Source organism: Cetorhinus maximus, chromosome 9 (assembly GCF_964194155.1).
Source record: "Cetorhinus maximus chromosome 9, sCetMax3.hap1.1, whole genome shotgun sequence".
Lineage (NCBI taxonomy): Eukaryota > Metazoa > Chordata > Chondrichthyes > Lamniformes > Cetorhinidae > Cetorhinus > Cetorhinus maximus.
The window spans coordinates 92,848,096-92,871,348 of record NC_135887.1 but is presented as its reverse complement, the minus strand read 5'-3'; the positions used below and the strand labels follow the sequence as shown (position 1 = coordinate 92,871,348).

The window sequence follows — 23,253 nt, the reverse complement described above, 5'->3', positions numbered from 1 at the left end:
TGGCAGGTAAAATCTAAGAAAACCCAAAGATGTTTTACCAGTACATTAAGAGCAAGAGAATAACGAAGGAAAGGGTAGAGCCTATCAGAGATGTACATGGTAACTTGTGCATTGATGCTGAAGATGTGGGCAGGGCTCTCAATGAGTTCTTTGTCTCTGTCTTCACTAAGAAGAGGGATGATGCAGACGTTCTAGTTAATGAAGAGGAGTGTGAAACACCTAGATACAATAAGCATAGTGAGAGAGCAAGTACTGGAGCGACTGATATCCTTGAAGGTGGTTAAGTCACCAGGGCTGGATGGATTGTATCCCAGGCTGTTAAAGGAAGCCAGGGAGGAAATAGCGGATGCTTTGAGGATCATTTTCCAATCCTTACTAGATACAGGCAAGGCCCCAGAGGATTGAAGATCTGCAAATGTTGTACCATTTTTTAAAAAGGGTGCAAGGGATAGGCCAGAAAATTATAAACTGGTCAGTCTTACTTCAGTGGTGGGAAAATTATTGGAATCAACCCTGAGACACAGGATAAACTGTCACTTAGAAAGGTACAAGTTGATCAGGGACAGTCAGCATGATTCTGTTAGGGGAAGATCATGTATTACTAACTTGATAACATTTTTTGAGCAAGTAACAAGGAGAATTGATGAGGGTAGTGCAATGTATGTTGTCTACATGGATTTGAGTGCGGCAACTGACAAGATCCCACATGGCGGACTGGTCAGAAAAGCGAGATCCCGTGGGATACAGGGGAAGGTGGCAAGTTGGATCCAAAATTGGCTCAGCGACAGGAAACAAAGGGTAATAGTCGATGATAAAAGCAAAATACTGCAGATGCTGGACATCTGAAATAAAAACAGAAAATGCTGAAAAAGCTCAACAGGTCTGGTAGCATCTGTGGAGAGAGAAACAGAGTTAACATTTTGCATCTGTATGACCCTTCTTCACAGCTATAGAGAAGTAGAAATGTGATGAAATTTATACTGTTTAAGGGGGGTGCAGCTGGATAGAAGGTCAGCGATAGGTGGGGGTGAAGGAGAGATTGACAAAGATGTAACAGACAAAAAGACAAAGGAAGTGTTAATAGCAGTGATAAGAGCTAAAGAAGGCGCTGATAGTGGCATAAAGGTGAAAAGGCAGAATGTGTTAATAGCAGAACGTGGGTAAGCACTCTGAAAGAACAACATGGAACAAGTAACAGATGGCACTTTTGGGGTGGGGTGGGGGGAGCGAGCAGTGGTTGGGGGAAAAAGATAGAAAAAGGGATAAAGGGGTTAAAACAATGAATAAAAATTAAAATAATGGGATAAAAATAAATTTTAAAAGAAAGAAAAAAGGGGTGAAGATAGAGGAGAGAGTTCATGGTCTGAAGTTGTTGAACTCAATGGAAGACTGTAAAGTGCCTAATCAGAAGATGAGGTGCTGTTCCTCCGGTTTGCGTTGGGTCTCACTGGAACATTGCAACAGGCCAAAGTCGGACATGTGGGCATGAGAGCAGGGTGATGTGGTGAAATGGCAAGTGGCAGGAAGGTCTGGGCCATGCTTGCGGACAGACCATAGGTGTTCCACAAAGCAGTCACCCAGTCTGTGTTTGGCCTCCCCAATATAGAGGAGACCACATTGGGAGCAGCGAATGCAGTAGACCAAATCGAAGGAGGTGCAAGTGAAGCATTGCTTCACCTGAAAGAAGTGTTTGGGGCCTTGGAAGGTGAGGAGGGAGGAGGTAAAGGGGCAGGTGTTGTGCCTTCTGTGATTGCATGGGAAGGGGCTGAGGTGTTGGGGGTGATGGAGGAATGGACCAGGGTGTCCCGGAGTGAACAGTCCCTACAAAATGCTGACGGGACATGAGGGGAAGATGAGTTTGGTGGTGGCATCATGCTGGAGTTGGTGGAAATAGTGGAGGAGGCTGGTGGGGTGAAAAATGAGGACAAGGGGGACCCTATCATGGTTATGGGAGGGAGAGGAAGGTGTGAGGGCAGAGGCGTGGGAGATGGGTCGGACACAGTTAAGGGCCCTGCCAACCACAGTGGGTGGGAAAACTCTGTGAAGGAAGAAGGAAGACATGTCAGAAACGCTGTTCTGGAAAGTGCCATCATCGGAACAGATGTGATGGAGGCAAAGGAACTGAGAGAATGGGATGGAGTCCTTACAGGAAGCAGGGTGTGAGGAGCTGTAGTCGAGGTAGCTGTGGGAGTCGATGGGCTTGTAATGAATATTGATGGAAAGTCTATCACCAGAAATGGATTCAGAGATCAAAGAAGGGAAAGGAAGTGTTGGAGATGGACCATGTGAAAGCGATAGAGGGGTGGAAGTTGGAAGCAAAATGGATAAATTTTTCCAGGTCCAGACAGGAGCATGAAGTGGCACAGAAACAGTTGTTTACATACCAAGAACAGAGTTGTGGGAGGGGGCCTGAGTGGGAATTATACAAGGAAAGTTCCACATACCCCATAAAGAGACAGGCATAACTCGGGCCCATGCGGGTACCCACAGCCACACCTTTTATTTGGAGGAAGTGAGACAAGTTTAAGGAAAAATTGGTCAATGAGAGAACAAGTTCAGCCAGGCAGAGGAAAGTGGTGGTGGATGGTGATTGTTCAGGCTTCTGTTCAAGGAAGAAGCAGAGAGCCCTCAGACTGTCCAGGTGGGGAATGGAGATGTTGAGGGATTGGACGTCCATGGTGAAGAGGAGCAGTTAGGACCAGGGCACTAGAAATTGTTGATATGATGTATGGCATCAGCGGAATCACTGATGTAGGTGGGAACGGACTGGACTGTAGGTGGGAACGGACCAGATAAAGGGAGAGAGAATGGAGTCAAGATAGGAAGAAATTAGTTCCATTGGGCAGGAACAGGCTGGCATGATGGGTCTATTGGGGCGGTCCTGTTTGTGGATTTTGGGAATGAGGTAGAACTGGGCTGTCTGGGTTTGGGAGACCGAGGTTGGAAGCTGTGGAGGGAAGATCTCCAGAGGAGATGAAGTCGATGGATATTTTTGCAAATGGAAAATGGTTTCCAGTGGTGTTCCACAGGCCTCAGTGTGGGGCCCTTTCTGTTTGTTGTATAAATTAATTTTTTGGACCTAACTGGGAGGTATGATTGGGAAATTTGCAGATGCACAAAAATTGACCGTGTAGTTGTTAGTGAAGAGGATAGCTATTATCTCCTGAATTATACCAATAATTTGGTTGAGTGAGCAGAAAAGCGCCAAATGGAATTCAATCTGGAAAAGCGTGAGATAATGCATTTAGGGAGGGCAAACAAAGGAAGGGAATACTCAATAATGGAAAGATATTGAGAGAGGTTGACAAAGTGAGAGACCTTGGAGTGCATGTCCATAGGTTCCTGAAGGTGGCAGGACAGATGGACAAGGTGGTCAAGAAAGCAAATGGAATGCTTTCCTTTATTGGATGTGGTATTGAATACAAAAGCAGGGATGTAATGATGGTTAGGCCACAGCTGGAATTTTGTGTGCAGTTCTGGCCACCTCATTACAGGAAGGACAATTGCTTTGGAGAGAGTGCAGAGGAAATTTACAAGAATGTTGCCAGGGCTTGAAAATTGCAGCTATGGGGAGAGTTTGGATAGGCTAGGGTTGTTTTCCTTAAAACAGAGGAGGCTGAGGGGTGACCTAATTGAGGTGTACATAATAATGAGGGGCCGAGATAGGGTAGACAGAAAAGACTTGTTTCCCCTAGCTGAGGAGTTAATTACAAGGGGACATAGATTTAAGGTGATTGGTAGAAAGATTAGAAGTGACATGAGGAAAAACTTTTTCATGCAGAGGGTGGTGGGCACCTGGAATTCACTGCCTAAATTGGTGGTTGAGGTTGAAACCCTCAACTCATTTACAAAGTACTTGAATCTGCATCTGCATCTGCATCTGCAAGGCTATAGACCAGGTGCTGCAAAGTGGGATTAAAATGAGCAGTTAGTTTCTTTTTCTGGCCTGCACAGACATGATGGGCTGAATGGCCTCTTTCCACACCATAACTTTTCTCTGGTTCTAACCAACCAGCTATTGAAAGAATTCAAATTTATATTACACCGTTCCTGAGCTCCGGATGTCCTAAAGTGCTTCACAGCCAATGAAGTACTTTTGTGAAGTCTTGTCACTTTGTAGGAAACAAAGTAATTTGTGCATAGCAAGGTCCCAGAATCAGCAATGAAATAATGACCATTCTGCTTCAGTGATACTTCTTGAGGGAGAAATGTTGGCCAGGCTACTAGGGTGAACTCTCCTGCTCCTTTTCCAATGATGCCTTGGAATCTTGAGAGGGCAGGTGTGTCCTCAGTTTAACTTCTCATCTGAGGGAATAGCATCTTCAAGAATGCAGTAATCACTCAGAAATGCACAGTGTCAGCTGTGGCTCAGTTGGTAATAATCTTGTCTCTGAATCACAGGGTTCTGTGTTCAAGTCCCACTCTTGGACTTGAGCACAAAAACAAGGTTGACTCTCCAGTACAGCACTGAGGGTGTGCTGTACTGTGGGATGTGCCATCTGAGATGTTCAACACATTTACCTGCTCTGGTGGATGCAAAAGATACCATGGCACTATTTTGAAGTAGAGCTTAGGAGTTATCCTCGGTGTCCTGGCCAATATTTATCCCTCAACCAACATCACAATAGCAGAACAAAAACAGAATTACCTGGAAAAACTCAGCAGGTCTGGCAGCATCGGTGGAGAAGAAAAGAGTCGACGTTTCAGGTCCACTCGACCCTTCAACAGAACTGAAGTATAGTTAGGAGAGGGGTGAAATATAAGCTGGTTTAAGGTGGGGGGTGGGGGGAGAGAAGTTGAGTGGGGGTGGGGGTGGTTGTAGGGACAAGTAAGCAGTGATAGGAGCAGATAATCAAAAGATGTCACAGACAAAAGGATCAAAGAGGTGTTGAAGGTGGTGATATTATCTAAGAAAAGTGCTAATTAAGAATGGATGGCAGGACACTCAAGGTACAGCTCTAGTGGGAGCTAGCCTCTGCATTCAAAGGATCATCCTCCGCCATTTCCGCCAACTCCAGCATGATGCCACCACCAAACACATCTTCCCTTCACCTCCCCTGGCGGCATTCCATAGGGATCGTTCCCTCCGGGACACCCTGGCCCACTCCTCCATCACCCCCTACTCCTCAACCCCCACCTATGGCACCTCCCCATGCCCACGCAGAAGATGCAACACCTGCCCCTTCACTTCCTCTCTCCTCACCGTCCAAGGGCCCAAACACTCCTTTCAAGTGAAGCAGCATTTCACTTGCATTTCCTTCAACTTAGTCTACTGCATTCGTTGCTCTCAATGCGGTCTCCTCTACATTGGAGAGACCAAACGCAAACTGGGCGACCGCTTTGCAGAACACCTGCGGTCTGTCCGCAAGAAAGACCCAAACCTCCCTGTCACTTGCTATTTTAACACTCCACCCTGCTCTCTTGCCCACATGTCTGTCCTTGGCTTGCTGCATTGTTCCAGTGAAGCCCAACGCAAACTGGAGGAACAACACCTCATCTTCCGACTAGGCACTTTACAGCCTTCTGGGCTGAATATTGAATTCAACAACTTTAGATCTTAAACTCCCTCCCCCCATCCCCACCCCGTTTCTTCCCCCTCCCTTTTGTTTTTTTCAATAATTTATATAGATTTTTCTTTTCCCACCTATTTCCATTATTTTTAAATTTACAACTAATACCTTGTCAATCTTTCCACCCCACCCCCACTAGAGCTGTACCTTGAGTGTCCTGCCATCCATTCTTAATTAGCACTTTTCTTAGATAATATCACCACCTTCAACACCTCTTTGATCCTTTTGTCTGTGACATCTTTTGATTATCTGCTCCTATCACTGCTTGCTTGTCCCTACAACCACACCCCCCCTCAACTTCTCTCCCCCCGCCCCCCACCTTAAATCACCTTATATTTCACCCCTCTCCTAACTATACTTCAGTTCTGTTGAAGGGTCGTGTGGACCCGAAACGTCGACTCTTTTCTTCTCACCGATGCTGCCAGACCTGCTGAATTTTTCCAGGTAATTCTGTTTTTGTTTTGGATTTCCAGCATCCACAGTAGTTTTTTGTTTTTATCACAATAGCAGATTTATCTGGTCACTATCACATTTGCTCTGTGCAAAATTGGCTGCTGTGTTTCCTACATTTACAACGGTAACTATACTTTAAAAGTACTATGTTGCTGTTAAGCACTCTGAGATGTCTGGTGGTCATGAAAAGCGATATATAAATGCAAGTGTTTTTCTTTTACTGTCAGCCAAAATTTTATATTCAAGCTGCTGTAATGGGTCTTGATCCCACAACCATCTGTTTCGGTTATCTGATGTGCAAGTAACTCTGTTTAGCGACTCATCTGGGGGAGGTAGCTAATGATGCTGCAAACTAAATCAGTGTTCACAAACTAAGGAATTGAAACAAAAATTAGCAAGGACTTCCCAATCCGAGTCGCGTATCCTTTCCCTAACATTTATTCCACTTTTTGCTAGGTGCTATCCAATTTCCTGTAATGTTCCTTGGGATGTTTGTTAATAAATAGTCATAGTGTAGGCTGTGCTGTACTGTAGGAATGCTAAGGTTGGTAAAAATTGGTGGAAATGCTTTACATATCATTGCTGTTACTTGACCACATTCTAAGCATGAGATAGGCAGACATAAAAGATAAAGTGTCATTTGAATGCTACACGGCTATGTTCTTGCTATTGCTGATCTGGAGAGATGGCCCGGAAGTACCTTACCATACAGGCCCTGTCTTATGGTCTTATGGATGATTACCTACAGTTTATTCTGTGGATTTTTGTAGGTTTTGTACCAAAAGTCCTAAAATACCAATCGCAGATGAGATAATAAACAGCATTTAGGTTTGAGTTTGTATATCCGGAACAAACTAAGAAATGTTTGTGGGAAAATAAGTTTATCAATGTATAGTGAAAGTAATAATGAGATTTGTGGTATGTTACAAATTGCTGAAAGATTTGCATAGCTTCACACTAACCTCGCAAAAACGGGAGCTCACTGTCAATCTCTGAGAGTTTCAAGAAATTACTGTACTTATGCTGTTAGAATGAATTAAACTCACCACAGAAAGTTGAAACTGGTCTTCCTCTACGTAAGGACAGCTTTCTTTTATTCATTTGTGGGATGTGAGCGTCACTGGCAAGGCCAGCATTTATTGCCCATCCCTAATTAATAAAGAGATTTATGTTCCTGCAAAGTCTCTCTACCTCTGGCCCAGAAAGGCAGCAATTGAATCTGAGAGTTCATGGTTCTGCAGGTTGCAATTTGCTTCACAGTTTTTCAGATTTAAATTCTAAAAACTTTCTTGTTTTAACTTTTCGGTCACTTTTTACCACATCCTCTTTATCCACTTTTTTCCCTTCCCTCACTTTATTTCTTTTTCTGATCTAATTTGACTCTAGGTCACTCTATCTCCGGTGAGCCAAATGGCAGCCTCCTGTGCTGTAAATGACTCCAAATCTGTCTCTTTCTTTCTCTGCCATTTCTCCCTTATTTTTCCCTCCTGTTCTTAAATCTCTTTGATTTAAGGAGATGGACCACAGGTCCCTTCATTCACCAAGATCTCGTTTACACTTTGACCTCACTGTGCCATGAATCAGCTTGCACTTCTAGCAATTTGTGGCATGAAAACTTTGAAGCGTGCAGGAAAAAAAATCTGATTCACAGGGGTATTTTCCAGCAATTTCTGGGCCAATAATTAGTAAAACAAATATTGTCCACTAGAGATGGCTCAGATCCAATGTCATTGCGTAGGAGACATGTGTCACAATAAATCAAAGTAAGACATATTGCTCTCAACTTTTCTGGATATTGCACTGCAGGAACACCTAAAAGGGAGGTTTATGGCAATACCAAGTGTTATAAGGTCAGGAAGAATTGAGATACATAAACTAAGTCACTCAGAAAACTTCATTACTTCGTGTTTCTCAAACTTTTTAGCTGCTGCGTGGACATCTGTCAAAACTGCATGTTTGGGGTTTGCTGTGCTGTCTGGAGGAGGAGGATGAAATGGAAGCTCTCTTGGCTGAAGAGCAGTACAACAGCCCAATGCAGAGTACCCAGCTGAGTGTGTTAATGGACCCTATAGACATTCCTGGACAATCAAAATGGAATGTATCCAGGTTAATACGTAAGTCACCAGAAAGTTGCCGCCTGCCAGGAGAGAGCCTGAGACCCCAGTCCTGAGCCTCCACTGCACTGTCCATGTCAGTGACAATCATCACAGTACTTAGTTTCCATGCTAATGGCATAAGTGGTCATTAAGGACAAAGGTCGCATAAGTCAAAGGTTCCTCTGGATATCTTGTTTGCAGTGATGCCTAGGAAAGCTAGCTCTGTCATTTATGCACTGGCAATACATGTTTTGAAAACATCATTGTCAATGCTTTACATCTGCCTTGTGCTCGGGTCTCCCCAGATGATGAACTGTCAACTAGATCATGGTATGTAGTGCTGATAAGTTGAGCAGTGCTTAATCTTTGAAGATGAGTAACTTGAGTTGCATGTTACATCAGTCTAGGTGTTGGTACTTCAGTAAGCTGCAATGTGATTGTGATTCATTAGCCCAGTTTATAGCACATCAGGGTGTGTGGTTGAAAACCTTATGTTACAGGAGCTTGTTTCTTTTCTCTGGAACCTTGGAGAAGAGTATGATATACAGGCTCAAGGCAGCGATTCCTCAGTCCCAGCTGACAAAATCAATTGAAATCAATTGTGCATGAAGCGAAGGATAAGTGAAACCTTTGCATGTGTTTACAGGTTGCATTTCACCAACACTCAGAAATCCGGTTTGGAACCACGAACTCTTGGGGGACCCAGCATCAGTAAAGGTTGAACATTCAGTGCCCCATCACTCACCCATGACCTGGCATCTAGCGATGATCGTGGGCCTCGGATGGGTGTCATACCAGCAGCAGCCACCGCCTCCCAGATGGCTGCTGTTCTGTTGCACTGCTAGCCTTTAGCCTTGGCCAGCAGAGCTCTGCAGGTGGCACTTTGGATCCCAGGGAAGGCCTGCCACTATCCAGTTAGGTGACCGAATCGCATTTAATTCTGCCGGCCTCTCCGAGAGGTGACGCGTGGCTCCCGCTTGCTCTCCAGCTGGCGGGTGAGACCTCCATTGCCTCTATTAAATCCGGTGTGTTAACTTCTGTTTCTCTCCACAGATGCTGCAATATTTCCAGCACTTCTTGTTTTTATTACCACAGGATATGTGGTTTACATCCCTTACAGGCTAATTTCTTCTGTAACCTTGCTTCCCAAATCACCCACTGTGCTCTGTACGTCCCTGAAACTATGAGAGTGTTGCTGTTATAATAACCATTGCAAAGATGCAGGTTTTATCATCCACTTCTTATAGTGAGCAAAACACAACACATTTGCTATAAGCAGTGAGGTTGCCTCAAGACCATGCAGCAAAACAGAATTTACAACATGGAATAAACGGGCTGTACACAAGAAGTTGTCCCTTTAAGATGTGTGCCTATGCAGCCACACAGCAATCTTAAAGGAACCACTCAATGCAACAAATAGGCAGCACATAGCAAAGAGAAATTGGAGGGAACATTGATAAGAGTGTATAGAATTTTCATTTCTGACTGCAACTGAGTTCTGGTCATTGAGGTAAACTAGCAAGATGATAAAGGAATTAATGGTTTGCAAATTCAGCTTCATCTTTGGTATGAATGTAACTGGTTTGAGAGTCTCTAACATCAACTGCTGTCCTCACTCACTGAATGTCCTTGACTCCACAGACAAGAAATGTCATAAGATAAAGATTACTGAAACTCAGTTAATTACTTCAGAGGAACTGGAGGAGGAAAAGGAACATTGTTCATTCATCCAGCTGGCATCATGCCACCGTCTATCACTGGACATAATGTCTGGTGACACAGTACAGTGGCAACGAATGATGAACCTCAGAAGCAAGGAACAGTATGCAAGGTTAGCAAACAGGAAATCTATGCTTAAAAAGTGGAGGTTGAAACTTTGGAAACAAGGAGCTAACAATTACAGAAAAATGAAAGGGACATTTTGAGAAGCAGGTAGATTTCATTAAAATAAAAGCAGCTGAGCACTTAACCTGGTAAAGATAGCGTACATCATGATACATATAAGTCAGTTTGGCTCAATTTGTAGTCCTCTCATGAGTCAGGAGATCATGGCCTAGAATCTTGAATGCTGGGAACAGACCCTGGACCTGAACGCCGAGGTCTTGGGAGCACTTGACATTCGGTTATGACTGAACCAACGAGCTGTGGACGCTAATAGCTCATCAGTGAAGTGAAAAGGAATGTGAGGAAGTGTGAGATCATCCACTTTGGAACCAAGAAAGAGAAGTTGGAATATTTTTAATGGTGCAAGACTGGAAACTGTGGGGGAGCAAAATACAGCACACCAAAAACACATCACAAAAAGGAGCGCACAGGATCAAAAAGTAATTAAAAGGATAATGGAATGTTGGCCACCTTGTCAAGAGGGTGGAATATAAACAGGAGAGATTCATGATTTAGTTGTGCATGGCCCTTGGTCAAACACTAATTAGAGAATTGCTTTCAGTTTTGGGCACCACACCTCAGGAAGCAGGAGGTAGAGTACAGATGCAACAGAAAGATACCAAGACTTAATGCATTAGTTATGAGTATATATGTGATGCATAAATTTGATTTGTAATCCCTTGAGTTTAGAATGTTGAGGGGCTAATGTAATTGCGGTTTTGTTTTAAACTATAAACTGATCAATAGAATAAATATAGAGAAACTATTTCCGTGAAGGAAATCTGGAAGAATGAGACTCGATCTTAAAATTAAAACTAGGCAAATCAGAGAGTGCATATTCACACAAAACCTAGTGGAAATTTTGAACTTTCTCCCAGAAGACTGAATGCTGGAACAGCTGAAATTGTCAAACCTGATGGCTAATAAAAATCCAGCAACGATTGTCTTGGGATATAAAGTAAAGGTGTTTAACATACAGATTGGCACTACACCTACCATTTTAAACATTCACTTCCTCTGCAACTGATGCACAGGAGCAGCACTGTGTACCATCTACAAGTCACACACTACAGCAATTCACCAAGTCTCCATCCAGAAGGACAAGGGCAGCAGACACATGGGAATGCCACCACCTGCAAGTTCCCCTTCAAGCCACTCACCACCCTGACTATATCGCTGTTCCTTCACTGTCACTGGGTCAAAAACCTGGAACACCCTCCCTAACAGCTCTGTGGGTTTACCTAAACCACCACCTTCTTGGGGGCAATTAGGAATGGGCAACCAATGCTGGCCTTGCTGCAATGCTCACATTCCATGAATGAATATAAAAAATCATCGGTCATGATCTGAGTCGAAGGGCTGAACAGCCTACACATATTCCTAGAAATAGAAACTGCTTACGTAAATGTCATTCTGAAATTACACCCTCCCACCAGTGGGTGATGTAAAATACAGGCACTGTCATCTCCTCAACCTGTCCTGTGTGGAAACTCCTCAAATGCAATCACTTCTACCTTGTTTCCAAGTATATAAAATTAAGAAAGTATGACTTAGGTTGGAGATTGAATTACACTTGCGTGCACACACTGATCTACTTACACTCTAACCTTCTAACCCTCTTTCACCTGAGCGCTACACTTGTCTTATCATCCATATTGTTGGACGTAGGGAGTAAATGGCTAGAATACAAAAAATATATAATTGGAAATCTCTTCCTGTTGTGCACTGTGGAAAAATACGCCAGACTTAACACATTGTTAATAGCTGGGCCAGTCAGTGAACAGTACCATCCTCATAAACTTGAATTAACTTCATCAATAAGCAATACATTTCTCAAGGCAATTTTAATTTGAGTGAAAAAGGAGCCGGGCAGAGCTGGCTTTGGTCGGGCACACATTAGCTCTTATCAGCAGGGAGTTAATGGAGTGTAAACTGCTGCTGCTGATTAGGCTAGTCGAAGTTCCAAGATTGGCTGCTGTAGAGATTGGTAATTTTGGAAATGAGACTATTTTTACTCTGAGGTACTTGGAGAGTACAGTAAACTGTTGATAGCAGATGTAAGCCTTCATTGTAGTGCTGGTACTTCATACAGGCACTGTTGCCTTAATGTGATCAAGTCCCACATAGACTCGATGGACCAAATGGACTCTTTCTGTGCCACAAAGTATTCAATGGGCTGGATGCTCGCTACTGCGGTAGGTAATTCGAGTTGGGAAATTTCTGGACTCGGCAGACCCGCCTCAGTTTAAAGGGCCTTGAAACATGTGATGTTTGCTCCCAGAAGGTGGGTGCAAGATGGAGTCGGGCCCACTGACCCTAAGCAGATCCTAGGCAGCTGTGGGGGTGGGTGAGTGCTGAGGTGGCCTGATTAGAAGACCCACCTCTGTTGTCTGGGACTTCATCCTTCTAGCCCTCATCCTTCTCATCCCCTCATCCCTCCACCTACTCCACATGGCCCCTTGTACATCCCATGCCAACTTGTGATGCTCCCTGTCCATTCACTATGTATATAACCAATGAGCCATATAATAACAAAGGCAAGTGTGGAACTGCTGAGAGAAGAAAAACACCCATTCAGAAATGTTCCTTGGAAAATGAAACCGCTGTTCCTACAGCCCCATAAAAGTGTCAATAAGACTTTCAAGTATCAATAACAGAGGCTTCAAGCACTTCGCACCTCTTAATCTTTTCCAAATAAACATTGAGACGTTGACTAAAGAGATCACAGGACAACTATTAACCAGTTAAAGATGTTAATCTAGTAAATTCAACAATTCACTTCATTTGTGCTCAGCAGGGATTCTGTTTTGACATGCTTTTATTAGTTGGGTTCTCAGCCAAGCATGCATAATGAGGACAGGTGGAACCTGAGTTTCCTATTGGCCCTCCAGCTTTCAGAGCCTGCAGCCATTCTTAATTGATGGCAAGCCACCCTCTATCCATTTAATTGGCCAACTCAGGGAAAATCAGAGGGGAGTGGCCATTTCCCACACAGTGCGGTCTTCTGGCCACAGTTTAAGCCTGACACCGTTGTCCTAAAGTCCACGGGGAAAACCCTGCCCCAAATCTATTTTACCACAGATTTTGTGTCCTCTGGGCTCAGGAGGTTAGCACAAAATAAAAATTCAGGCAAAATGCAAAGTGCTGTGGAGGGGAGGGATGTGACGTCATTAAAATCTAATGAATTGCAAATGGAACTGTTGAAATTCTGATGAAATTGTGCTCCTACAAGCTTTACTAGTATTGTTTTACTTATAAGCTTTGTGATGGAGTGCCGTCTAATTAATGTGACCCTACGCCCTCACACAAAGGTTTAACATTAGCCATCACTCAGGCAGGTGAGGCCATATCACCTTTCCCTCCTTTTTTTCACTGGTTGGCCACCAGGCTTTCTAATTAAGTCTTGAGTTCAATGCAGCAAACAGTGACATCTGCAGTGGTTACATTGAGCACATACTTCACTCTGTCCCCTCCAAGGAAAGTATGGTACCTTCATTCAAATTATTTTTTCACTTTTATTATGGTATTTCAAACAGAAAAGGTTCCGCTCAGAAGCATATCTGATGGTACGGCAGGAATGCATTGCAGTCATATCATGCCATTCCTGCCAAAGAAAATTGGTGAATTTTGCACCTGCTGGTACCTCTGATGGGACCTGTCATTTTTTCACTGCTGCTAACAAGTTTATTTAGAAAATACGTTTAAGAAAATCTTGGGTATGTTAGTCTAGCACTAATGGTGCTGAACTAACAACCAAAAGGTTGCAAATTCCAATGTCACTGTCAATTTATGAAGCTAAATTCAGTAGGCACATAGGAGCAGGAGGAGGCCATTTGGTCCTTCGAGCTTACTCTGCCATTCAGTAAGATCATGGCTGATCTAGTTTTGCTTTCAGCTTCACTTTCTTATCTACCCCCACCAAAACCCTTGATCCCCTTGTCTATCAAAAATTTAACTCAGCCTTGAATAAATTTAAAGACCCAGCCTCCACTGCTTTCTGGGGAAGATAATTCCACTGAGAAAAATATTCCCCTCACTTTTATTCTTAAACTGTGTCCCCTAGTTTTCATTTTATTGAAAAAAACATAATCAAGCACCAGGGGAAAAAAACAAAATCAGTTGTTGAAAAAGAACCAGCAGGTTCCATGTGGAGTGGTTAGTGAGCCAGCTATTCTTGTTTCATCTTGCCTGTAAGTAATTAATGCTTAATGCCTTCTGAAGTGGTCACACAGCCATTGTTTCACAAACAAATATTATGCCTGCCTCCTTGTCAGGGCAAATGGGAGTAGACAATGAATGTGACCATAACAGTACCATCCACATCCTGATATCAAACAGGGAAAAAAAGAAATATTGATGTCTATAATATTTTCTATTTGATTGGGTTTTGAGCATTTAGTGCAATGTTAAAGCTTAGCTGAAGAGCTGCTGATGCCTTCACTCTGCAACCGACCCACCGCCTAAAGAACTGCAAGTCTATCCACATTCTAATCAATTCACCAATTAACACAATATTAATTTCTAAGGGCCTTATACTGCTATAAATATGGTAGTCTAATAATGACATCATCTCTTCTGGTATTGCAGAACCACGACCTTGACAGTGGATAAACAAAAAGGAAATGGCCAGTTAGCACCTCAGTGTAAGCGTGCAGGATAACTTCCTTTTGAAACAAAATAAAAACAGAATTACCTGGAAAAACTCAGCAAGTCTGGCAGCATCGGCGGAGAAGAAATCAGTCAACGTTTCGAGCCCTCATGGCCCTTCAGCAGAACTGAAGCATAGTTTCAACAAGGGAGAAATATAAATTGGTTTAAGGTGGGTGGGGGGGAAGAGACACATTGAGGGTGTGGTGTGAGCAGATAATCAAAAGATGTCAGAGACAAAAGGGTCAAAGAGGTGTTGAAGGTGGTGGTCTTTGTCTGAGAAAAGTGCTAATTAAGAATGAGCTGGCTGCAGCTAAAGCTGATTTTTGTAGAAATACAGAACGAGGTCATTACACAGGGTTGGTTGTGACGCTGAAAAGTACTTAGATAACTTTGTGACAATGAGTGGCTAAATTTTACTGGCTTCATGAATTCACCAGCTGTCAGGAAATTCCACAATGAATCAGTATTTGAGAATCATCATCAAATGTTGCCAAATGTTTTGACCATGGCATATGTGACCTAGTTCCTATCTAAAGTGATTGTTTTCTAAATTGGGGCCTTTAAAAATAACTGACTGTTTGGCTAGGAAGCAGTTTGATTTTATAAAAGTTAGTGAAGATGAATATTGTACAAAAAAGAGTTTTGAATGTTGACACCATTTGAAATTTCATGCTAAGGAAGGTGATGGATCTGTGGATATGTTAGGCCAAGGAAGGCAACTAGTCATGAATAAATAATACAGGATGTAAGATTGGATGTTTCCTGGCAATTTACTTGAATTACATTGGAGGGGCAGAGAAACTTTGCAGAACCTTCCCTTTGAAAATTAGTTTGAGTTGAATAAATTTCATGATAGAGCAGATTGTATTTGATTTGTGGCAGGTCTTTCCATCCTTCTGTTCATGTGACTAAATGCCCCACCTTTCCTCAGGTTTTGGCTCTATCTTGCTTACAGGAGCTGACTGATTGATTAATTTTGTCTTGTTGGTATTAAAAAAACACTAATATTGTGATCCTACTGCTAACAGAGGTTTAGGAACAAAAAATAAATTTGACTGACTGGTCAGAGTAGATTGAACACCTACCTTGTTGTGAAACAATGGTGGAACACATTTGTGCCACCCTGATTTTCTGATCTGAACCTTGATGCCTGAGAGGAGACATTAGTCAGACAGACAGTATATTAGTTAATCCTCTCTCTCTCTCTCTCATTCAATTTCTGGTGGTGAGCACCAAGATGATACTGAAGGCAACACTGAAATTAGCTGTTTGTCTGCCGCTTCATCCAGAGGACAGGAAGATTAAAACGCAAAAGTATTGTTCAAAAGGGCCTTCCCCAACAATTGTTTACAGCACTTTAAAGTTGACCACTTTCCAGTCTTTTTTTGTTATGTGTGAAGTGGTTTGATACTGCAGGTAACAGTTACCAATCTGAATTTTACACTTTCCAGTCTTTTTTTGTTACGTGTGAAATGGTTTGTTACTGCAGGTAACAGTTACTGAACTGAATTTTACACTTTCCAGTCTTTTTTTGTTATGTGTGAAGTGGTTTGTTACTGCAGGTAACAGTTACTGATCTGAATTTTACCTTTACTGATACGACTGGAATTGGCATAATAGCGCTTTTTTCCTTCAAGTCTTTCCTTCTTCTTGAGGTGTTGACTTCTTGCTAGAGTGCAGATCCGTAACCGCTGTGCCCTTACCTCCGGTTCAATGATGTAGTACAGATATTTGTGAAGTCCCTCGCTACTTCTGATTCTGCCTAAGAAGTTGTTGAAGGGTCACGCTATTCAAGCATAGAGGGCATTAAACCAAGATTCTTAACCTGATATTCTCAGTGCTCAAATCCAATGAGCATCCATAGGTAGAACCCTCTGTCAATTTTCTGTCCTGTAATCCAGGGCCATTGAGGCCGATTATAGTAGTTTATTGGCACACCAACTGAGATTAAACAATTTACTACACAATGGGGATTCAATCAAGGACTATCAGGTCAATATTACTTACTTATCCAGTGTTGGGGGGACAAAAATGAAGTGAAAGTAAAAACCGAATGCAGGAAGTTTGAGTGCCCAAATATATGTAGAGTGAATTGTCACTTCAGAGGGAGCATTTCCACTGTGAAATTAAAAATGTGTTGATTTAAATCAAATGTTTAGCATGCCAAGGAAATCCCTTATTTTGAGGTCCCAATCTCATTTGAGATGCAAAGAGGGATTGAGGAAAGGTGAGGGGTATTTCTAAAGCAGGTGCCCAATTACTATGATGTGATGACTGAAGCTTGTTTCTGTTTGCTGGATGTCTGCTCTTTTTAGAAGCTCAATGACATTGTACCAAAGGCATCTGAATCTCTGTGCATATTCACAGAATCAGTATCCAAGTGTGAGATTCCACTCCATGTGCAGATAAGTGAGAAGACAGCATGAACAAGGAAGATATCAATTATATTGCTTTCGAGGTATTTGTGGCTGTAAAGTGTATTTTACACTGAGATTATCAATTATCTTTTAAAAAGCCTAGGGCACAAAATGGGTCAGAGGGTTTACTCCATATTGTGCTACTATTTGTTCAGGACTTGCTGACCAAAATGAACTCCGTTCTCAAAGCAGCAATCAGGGCTCTAAAATCTCGTGTTGACAACACTGAATGTGTATGGTAATACATCTGGTGGGACCCTTCTGTATTTTGTACACGATCTTGTTCACCAATAGCAAATCAGTCTTTTCCTCCAAATTTCTTCCATCCTTACCTGAATTGTGGTGGGATATGGTTCCAGCAGCAATCCAGTGCCTCACCAAAGTGGATATCCTTAATAAGAGCAGATACGTAGAGGAGCCTGTTGACGTTCACTATGGAGGTGTTAACAAACGAGTCTGAGTGTGCCCTCACCTAATGTTTATATACTAGCAGCAGGTATACTGAGTTTTTCTTCCTTCTGCTAGCCTGATATAGCATCTTTAGCGGAGGTCAACTAAATCAGGACGGACTTTGGTGCTTCCTGCTCCGTTTGGGTCAATACCACACCAAGTGGTGCACCTTCCCACTGAACCATTGTGGGGAGCTGCAAATGAATAACCCTGTCGCAATGTTTAACAAAAGGACTCTGCAGAGATGCTGTAACTGATACAGTGTGAATTTTCTGCTGAGCCGATGAAGCAGTATTGGGGCAGAGTGAGTACACTAAGGGCCTCCCAAGAACTCCCCTGTAAGGTGTTAAAATTCTTTTAAAGTGGCAGTAGAGGAAAGGACTTGCATTTATATAGTGCCTTTCACAGCCTCTGGGTGACCCAGAGTGCTTTACAAACAACGAAGTACATTTCAAGTGTTGTAATGTAAGGAACACACCTGCAGTCAATTTGCTCGGAGCAAACTCCCACAAACAGCAATGTGATAATGACCAGACAATCTGTTTTGGTGATGTTGCTTGAGGCATAAATGTTGTCAGGCCATCTTTGAGGGCTGCCCTGGAGTGTCAGCCTAGATTTTCATGCTCAGCTCTGAAATGTGACTTGAATCCACAACCTACAGCTGCCAATTAAGCCACAGTTGACACCTAACACACAATGCTGTGACTTGGCAAAAATCAAGATCCGACCCCATGCAAACTGCTGTTCATCACGTAAGGTTGTGTTGAGGTGTCTAAGATAATTTTTCTGATACTTAGTGTGTCACATACAGAAATTTGTCAAACTGTGTATTGTGCCCCTAAAAATAAATTACTGCCTGGTGTGGATTGAACCATATAAATCAGGAGGGTGCCAAGTTTGTTCGCTGGTTTGTAAGGAGTTAATTGATCACAACTAAGATGGCAGCACAGATGCCACGTTGGACTCCAGACACAGGGCCAGGAAAGGAAAAGTTCTGACAAAATTGCTGGCACTGACCCCTTTTAGAAAGTGTATACATTTAGACTATTCTATGATACATCTGATGGTCAAAAGGTCTATTCATACAGCCAAGATGTACATGTGGAAAAACATTCATTTGAGTGAGATACCAGGGATTGCATATTGGTCACGACATTGTATCCTAGCTGAGAGGCAAGACGGGGAATATACTGGAAGGGGCAATAAGAATTAAGATTTTTCAGAGATGACCAGATTTATAATTTGTTTGTTGCAGACATTTATTTTGTGACTTTACTAATGTATTTGCTGATGCCCTTATTCTGTGAATGCAACATCAGAGTAGATTTGATCTGTGGTAAGGCTAATTAAAACTGGACATGCTGGAAATACTCAGGCAGCATTTGTGGAGGAAGAAAGAGTTAATGGACAGAACTTAATGCTCTTTCCAGAGGTGGGGTGGTTTGTTGGGGGAAGGGGTGATTGGGCAGGAGAGTGTGAGATGAAGATCTTGGTGCCTTTCCACCTCCTGATTTAAGTCCAGGGCAGGAAGGTGTGAAGGCGGTCTTCCTGCCTGAAAGCCAATTGAGGCCCTTAAGGGCCTCATTCCACCGCCCCTGGTACTTAACCAACAGTGGGCAGGGGACTCGCCAACTGGGGAGGCCGTCCAGCAAACCCTGTAAGGTTTGCCTGCAGGCTTCTAGGGCGGCCCCTCATTTAAAGATACTCTGCACCTGATCAAAGGGACCTGGTATTGGGAAGGGAGAGGCCCACAGAAGGCCACCCTGCTGCCCTTTCTGTCAACCATCCCCACCCCCTTCCACCCAGGTGGCACCTTCTCCCTGAGAACCCCATCCTGTCCCACTTACTGTCTCTGGAGGATCCTCCGCAGATCATTTGGTAGGTCCCAATGTAATACCAGCAGTGACCACTGCTGCCAGTAGTGCAGAGCTGCTGGCCTGTATTTGGTCGGCAGCTCTCAGGGTGGGGTGGCATTTCTGTCTAACTAGGGCCTTAATTCAGTGGGAGGCCTGTCCAAGGAAGTGTTTGATTAGCCTGGCATAGTGTCAGGCCTCCCATGAAAAGGCAACGCGGGGTTCCCACTAGTTCTTCAACTGGTGGGTGGGACCAACGCCCCCACAACTAAATTCCACCCAATGTTTCAGGTTGCTGACCGTTTAATCCGTTCTGCCAGACCTGCTGACTATTTCCATCATTTTCTGTTCTTATTTCCGATTTCCAGCATCCACAGTATTTTATGTTTGTGGTAGTGGGGTAGTTGTGGTTAGGAGACTAGGTAGGGAGCCATTCCACTTGCTCTCTGGAACCCATTGCTGCTGCTCAATTTTCCAACTTTGAAAATGTCTGCTCATATTTGGCAGGATATATTCAAATTAGACATTAATAGTTTATTAGGTGATATAGTCCAGTCATGACACCTTAGCATATCAGAAATGGAAGTTCTCATTAATGTATGTGGAATCCTGCTGTGTATAATTGGCTACTACATTTGCTTACAAAACAATAGTAACTAAACATCAAAACTAATTAATTTGCTATGAGGCACTTTGGGATGTCCTGAGGCCATGAAGGATATACTTAATTGTAATCTTTCCTTCCTTCCTTTATCATATTTTGTTATACGAGTCAGCCAGCTATGGCTCAGTGAATAGCACTCTCATCTCAGAATGTTTTGAGTTCGAATCCCACTCCAGGACTTGAGCACAAAAATCTAGGTTGACTCTCCAGTGCAGTTCCGAGGGAGTACTGCACTGTTGGTGGCGTCATTCAGATGAGACATTAAATGGAGGCCCTGTCTGCCATCTTAGTTGGTCATAGAATATCCCAAAGTACTATTTCAAAGAAGAACACTGGAGTTATCACCACTGTCCTGGCCAATCCTTTAATCAGTATCACCAAAACTGTTTATCTGGTCATTATCATGTTGATGTTTGTGGAAGCTGGCTGTGTGCAAATTGGTTGTTGTGTTTCCTACATTACTACAGTTTAAAAGCCCATTGGCTGTGAAGTACTTTCGTATGCCCTGAGGCCAAGAAAGGCCTTACGCAAATTCGTGTCTTTTTTTCTCTTTTTTTGCCTGTGCATTTGCCGTGGCTTAGTCAAAAGCTGTAGCTAACTGGTATATCAAAGCTTAAAATCTTTGGAGGACAGTTCTGCTTGTGAGAAGTCTCACAGTAAAAATGAAGGCACTTTAGTTAAATAATGAACAGCAAAATCAATGAACACACAATTGTATGTTGATGGCCACTTGTGTCTCAGCTCGGGTGGTCTTGTTTTGATTAAGTCAATTCTTAATGCTTTGACATACATTATTTGTAGTACTTGAGTACGCCCTGATTATTTTCCCAAATACACATGTCTGTTAGTAATCAAGAGTGTTGGCTTGGCTGGTGTATTACTGCACCACTTTATTCAGTCAAAATAATCAAAGTCAATTTCCTTAGAGTGCAGCTGAAGAAGCCATTTTGAACGTGGTCGCTTGCTGAAGTGCACCTCACATGGAACCTCAGTGTATTCTTCCAATCTCCCATGGTACCTTTGGTGAAAGATTGGTGGAAACATTGCAGAAACAGTGTAAGCAGCTACTTACGCTGTTTCTTAGGGTTTCTTCTGATCCACTGCCAAAGTTATGGTATGGAGATTGAGAGAACCCTTGTGGAAAGTCTACTGGCCTGAGGAAACCCACGAGTTATGTACAAACATAATCCATCTTTCCCATAGTATCTTATGTTCAGTTCAGTAGGTCTCATAAAGAGGTTCTGGGTCTTGTATGGTTGAACATTAAGCGTTTATTGATTACCTTGTATATATGTACATAGTTTAACCCAAGCTATGAGCTAACTCCATTCTTGCTTCTACATGGGTCTCTGTCCAGTCCACAACTCTCTCTCGGCTCAGGTCATGTGTATCTTTACATCACACTGTAGGCGGCACTGTTCCCCAGTTCCACATTAACTCTTGCTATGCCAGATATACTTGTACTGCAAAGGGGACTATATTTACATTTCAGTCACCTTGTATTCAGAGATCTAACTCACTCTTTCCCCAAGCTGTTTTCTCTTCTGGTTCTCACCTAGTACAGTTTTAAACTTCTGAATAGTTGGAAAATTGTTATCTAAAATCTGCTCTTTTCGTTAAGCCTCTGTAAATTACTAGATCTTATACTGGGTATCCATTAAAGGGGTATGGAATTCATTATGAGCAGAAATATACAATAGACTCCTTTTATAGAAATAATAGAATAAACAAATAATAGAAAAAAGGCAGACAATGAACAAGAATGCAAAATTAAAGTTGATGAGAAGGGATTTTGGGAAGTGGCAAGATGAAGCATTTAGAGAGGGAGGATCTAGAGGGAAGGAGATGAGATCACTGCCATCAGCGGCAGTACAGAGGATGCAGTGAAAGAGGGCCCACTGTTGGGCAAGCGAAGGGTTTGACAAAACTTTTTATTTGCATACGGAGAGAGATGACGATTTTATATAATGCATTTGAAACCCAATTTATGAGATTGTGGGTTTGTTTGCAAACAAATGGGTCTCCTTTTTAAGCAAAAAATATTTCAACCTAATGGACTATCTTTTTGTAGTTGGTGCAGTTATGGAAAAAGTCTTTCATTCTAAATTTCCTTGCTGTGTGAACAAAGATTCTCCTCATCTTCCCTCTAGTTCTTTTGCCAATTAACTAGTCAATTATTGTGAATCGATCAATATCATTTGGTGTTACTGATAGCATTGCTCTTTTCTGATAGGCTGACTGCACAGAGGAGCATGGAAGATGAGGAGGAGATAGCCCGTGAGCGCCGCCGTCGAGCACGTGAGGAGAAACGCTATGACCAAGATGACAATGGGTCCTTCACCAGCAGCACGTCATCCACACCAGTCTTTGAGAGCCTCTCAACAACTGAGGAAAACCAGTAGGTCCTTGAATATAAGCAGTTTTAAAAATATTTCTTAGAACTGAACACACAACAGTATCAGTGTAAGTTACAGATAAAGACCGGTGCATGTGGGTACTAATGCCACTAAGATCTAGCAATTAGCAATCTTTTGAAATGAGAGTTCTCTAGTTTATTAGCATTGCTGTAGTTTGTTCCAACCAGGTGGAAGTTGAAAGGCGTAAGAATTCTTACATATTTGTCCCAAGTTCCCCATTTACTGGCCCAGGTCATACTTCCTCGGCATATCCGAGGGCACCTACCTTTGGCTCCTTCACTTAGAAAGAAGGCTGCTGTATGGCTAAACCCATCTCCTGGATGCTGATATATATTACAAGAACGCATGCTTTCAATTTCATTCCCGTGTTTCAAACGGGGGAAAAAAGGAACTCCACCCTAATGGGAGGGAACTCTCATCCCATTATCACCATGGAAGTGGAAAATGGAGAAGTTAACCTCGATAGCAAAAATATTTATCAATTTCAGTACTGAAATAATGAAGGAAATTTTATAATTCAGTGTTCCCATCAAAGAGCTTCACATAATGCATGCTAGAATTATGGTAACTTGGTGATTATGTTACTGGATGAGTACTCCAGAGGCCTGGACTAAATGATCCCACCACAACTGTGGAATTTAAATACAGTATTGCTGAGAGAAGAGACATCTTTTCGCAAAGCTTTCCATCTTTCACTCGCCAGGACAATTCGCAAGAAAATACCAACGTTGGGGGAAACAACATCTTTATACTGTATGAGAAGAGAGTGCTGATTGGTTGGCAAGTGGGCTGTGATTGT

General features: G+C 42.7%; 1 protein-coding gene across 3 annotated transcripts in view; it reads left to right on the top strand.

The window, feature by feature from the left end:
* lsp1a (lymphocyte specific protein 1 a) overlaps positions 1-23,253 on the top strand; it is a 371,560-nt gene that overhangs the window by 209,446 nt on the left and 138,861 nt on the right. For 2 of the 3 annotated variants that reach the window (XM_078549109.1, XM_078549110.1), the window contains exon 2: positions 22,271-22,435. In XM_078549109.1, coding sequence (XP_078405235.1) covers positions 22,271-22,435 — 165 coding nt within the window. Of the gene's footprint in view, positions 1-7,953; positions 8,138-9,760; positions 9,951-22,270; positions 22,436-23,253 lie in introns of those variants that run through there. The other variant, XM_078549108.1, reaches the window with a different exon arrangement.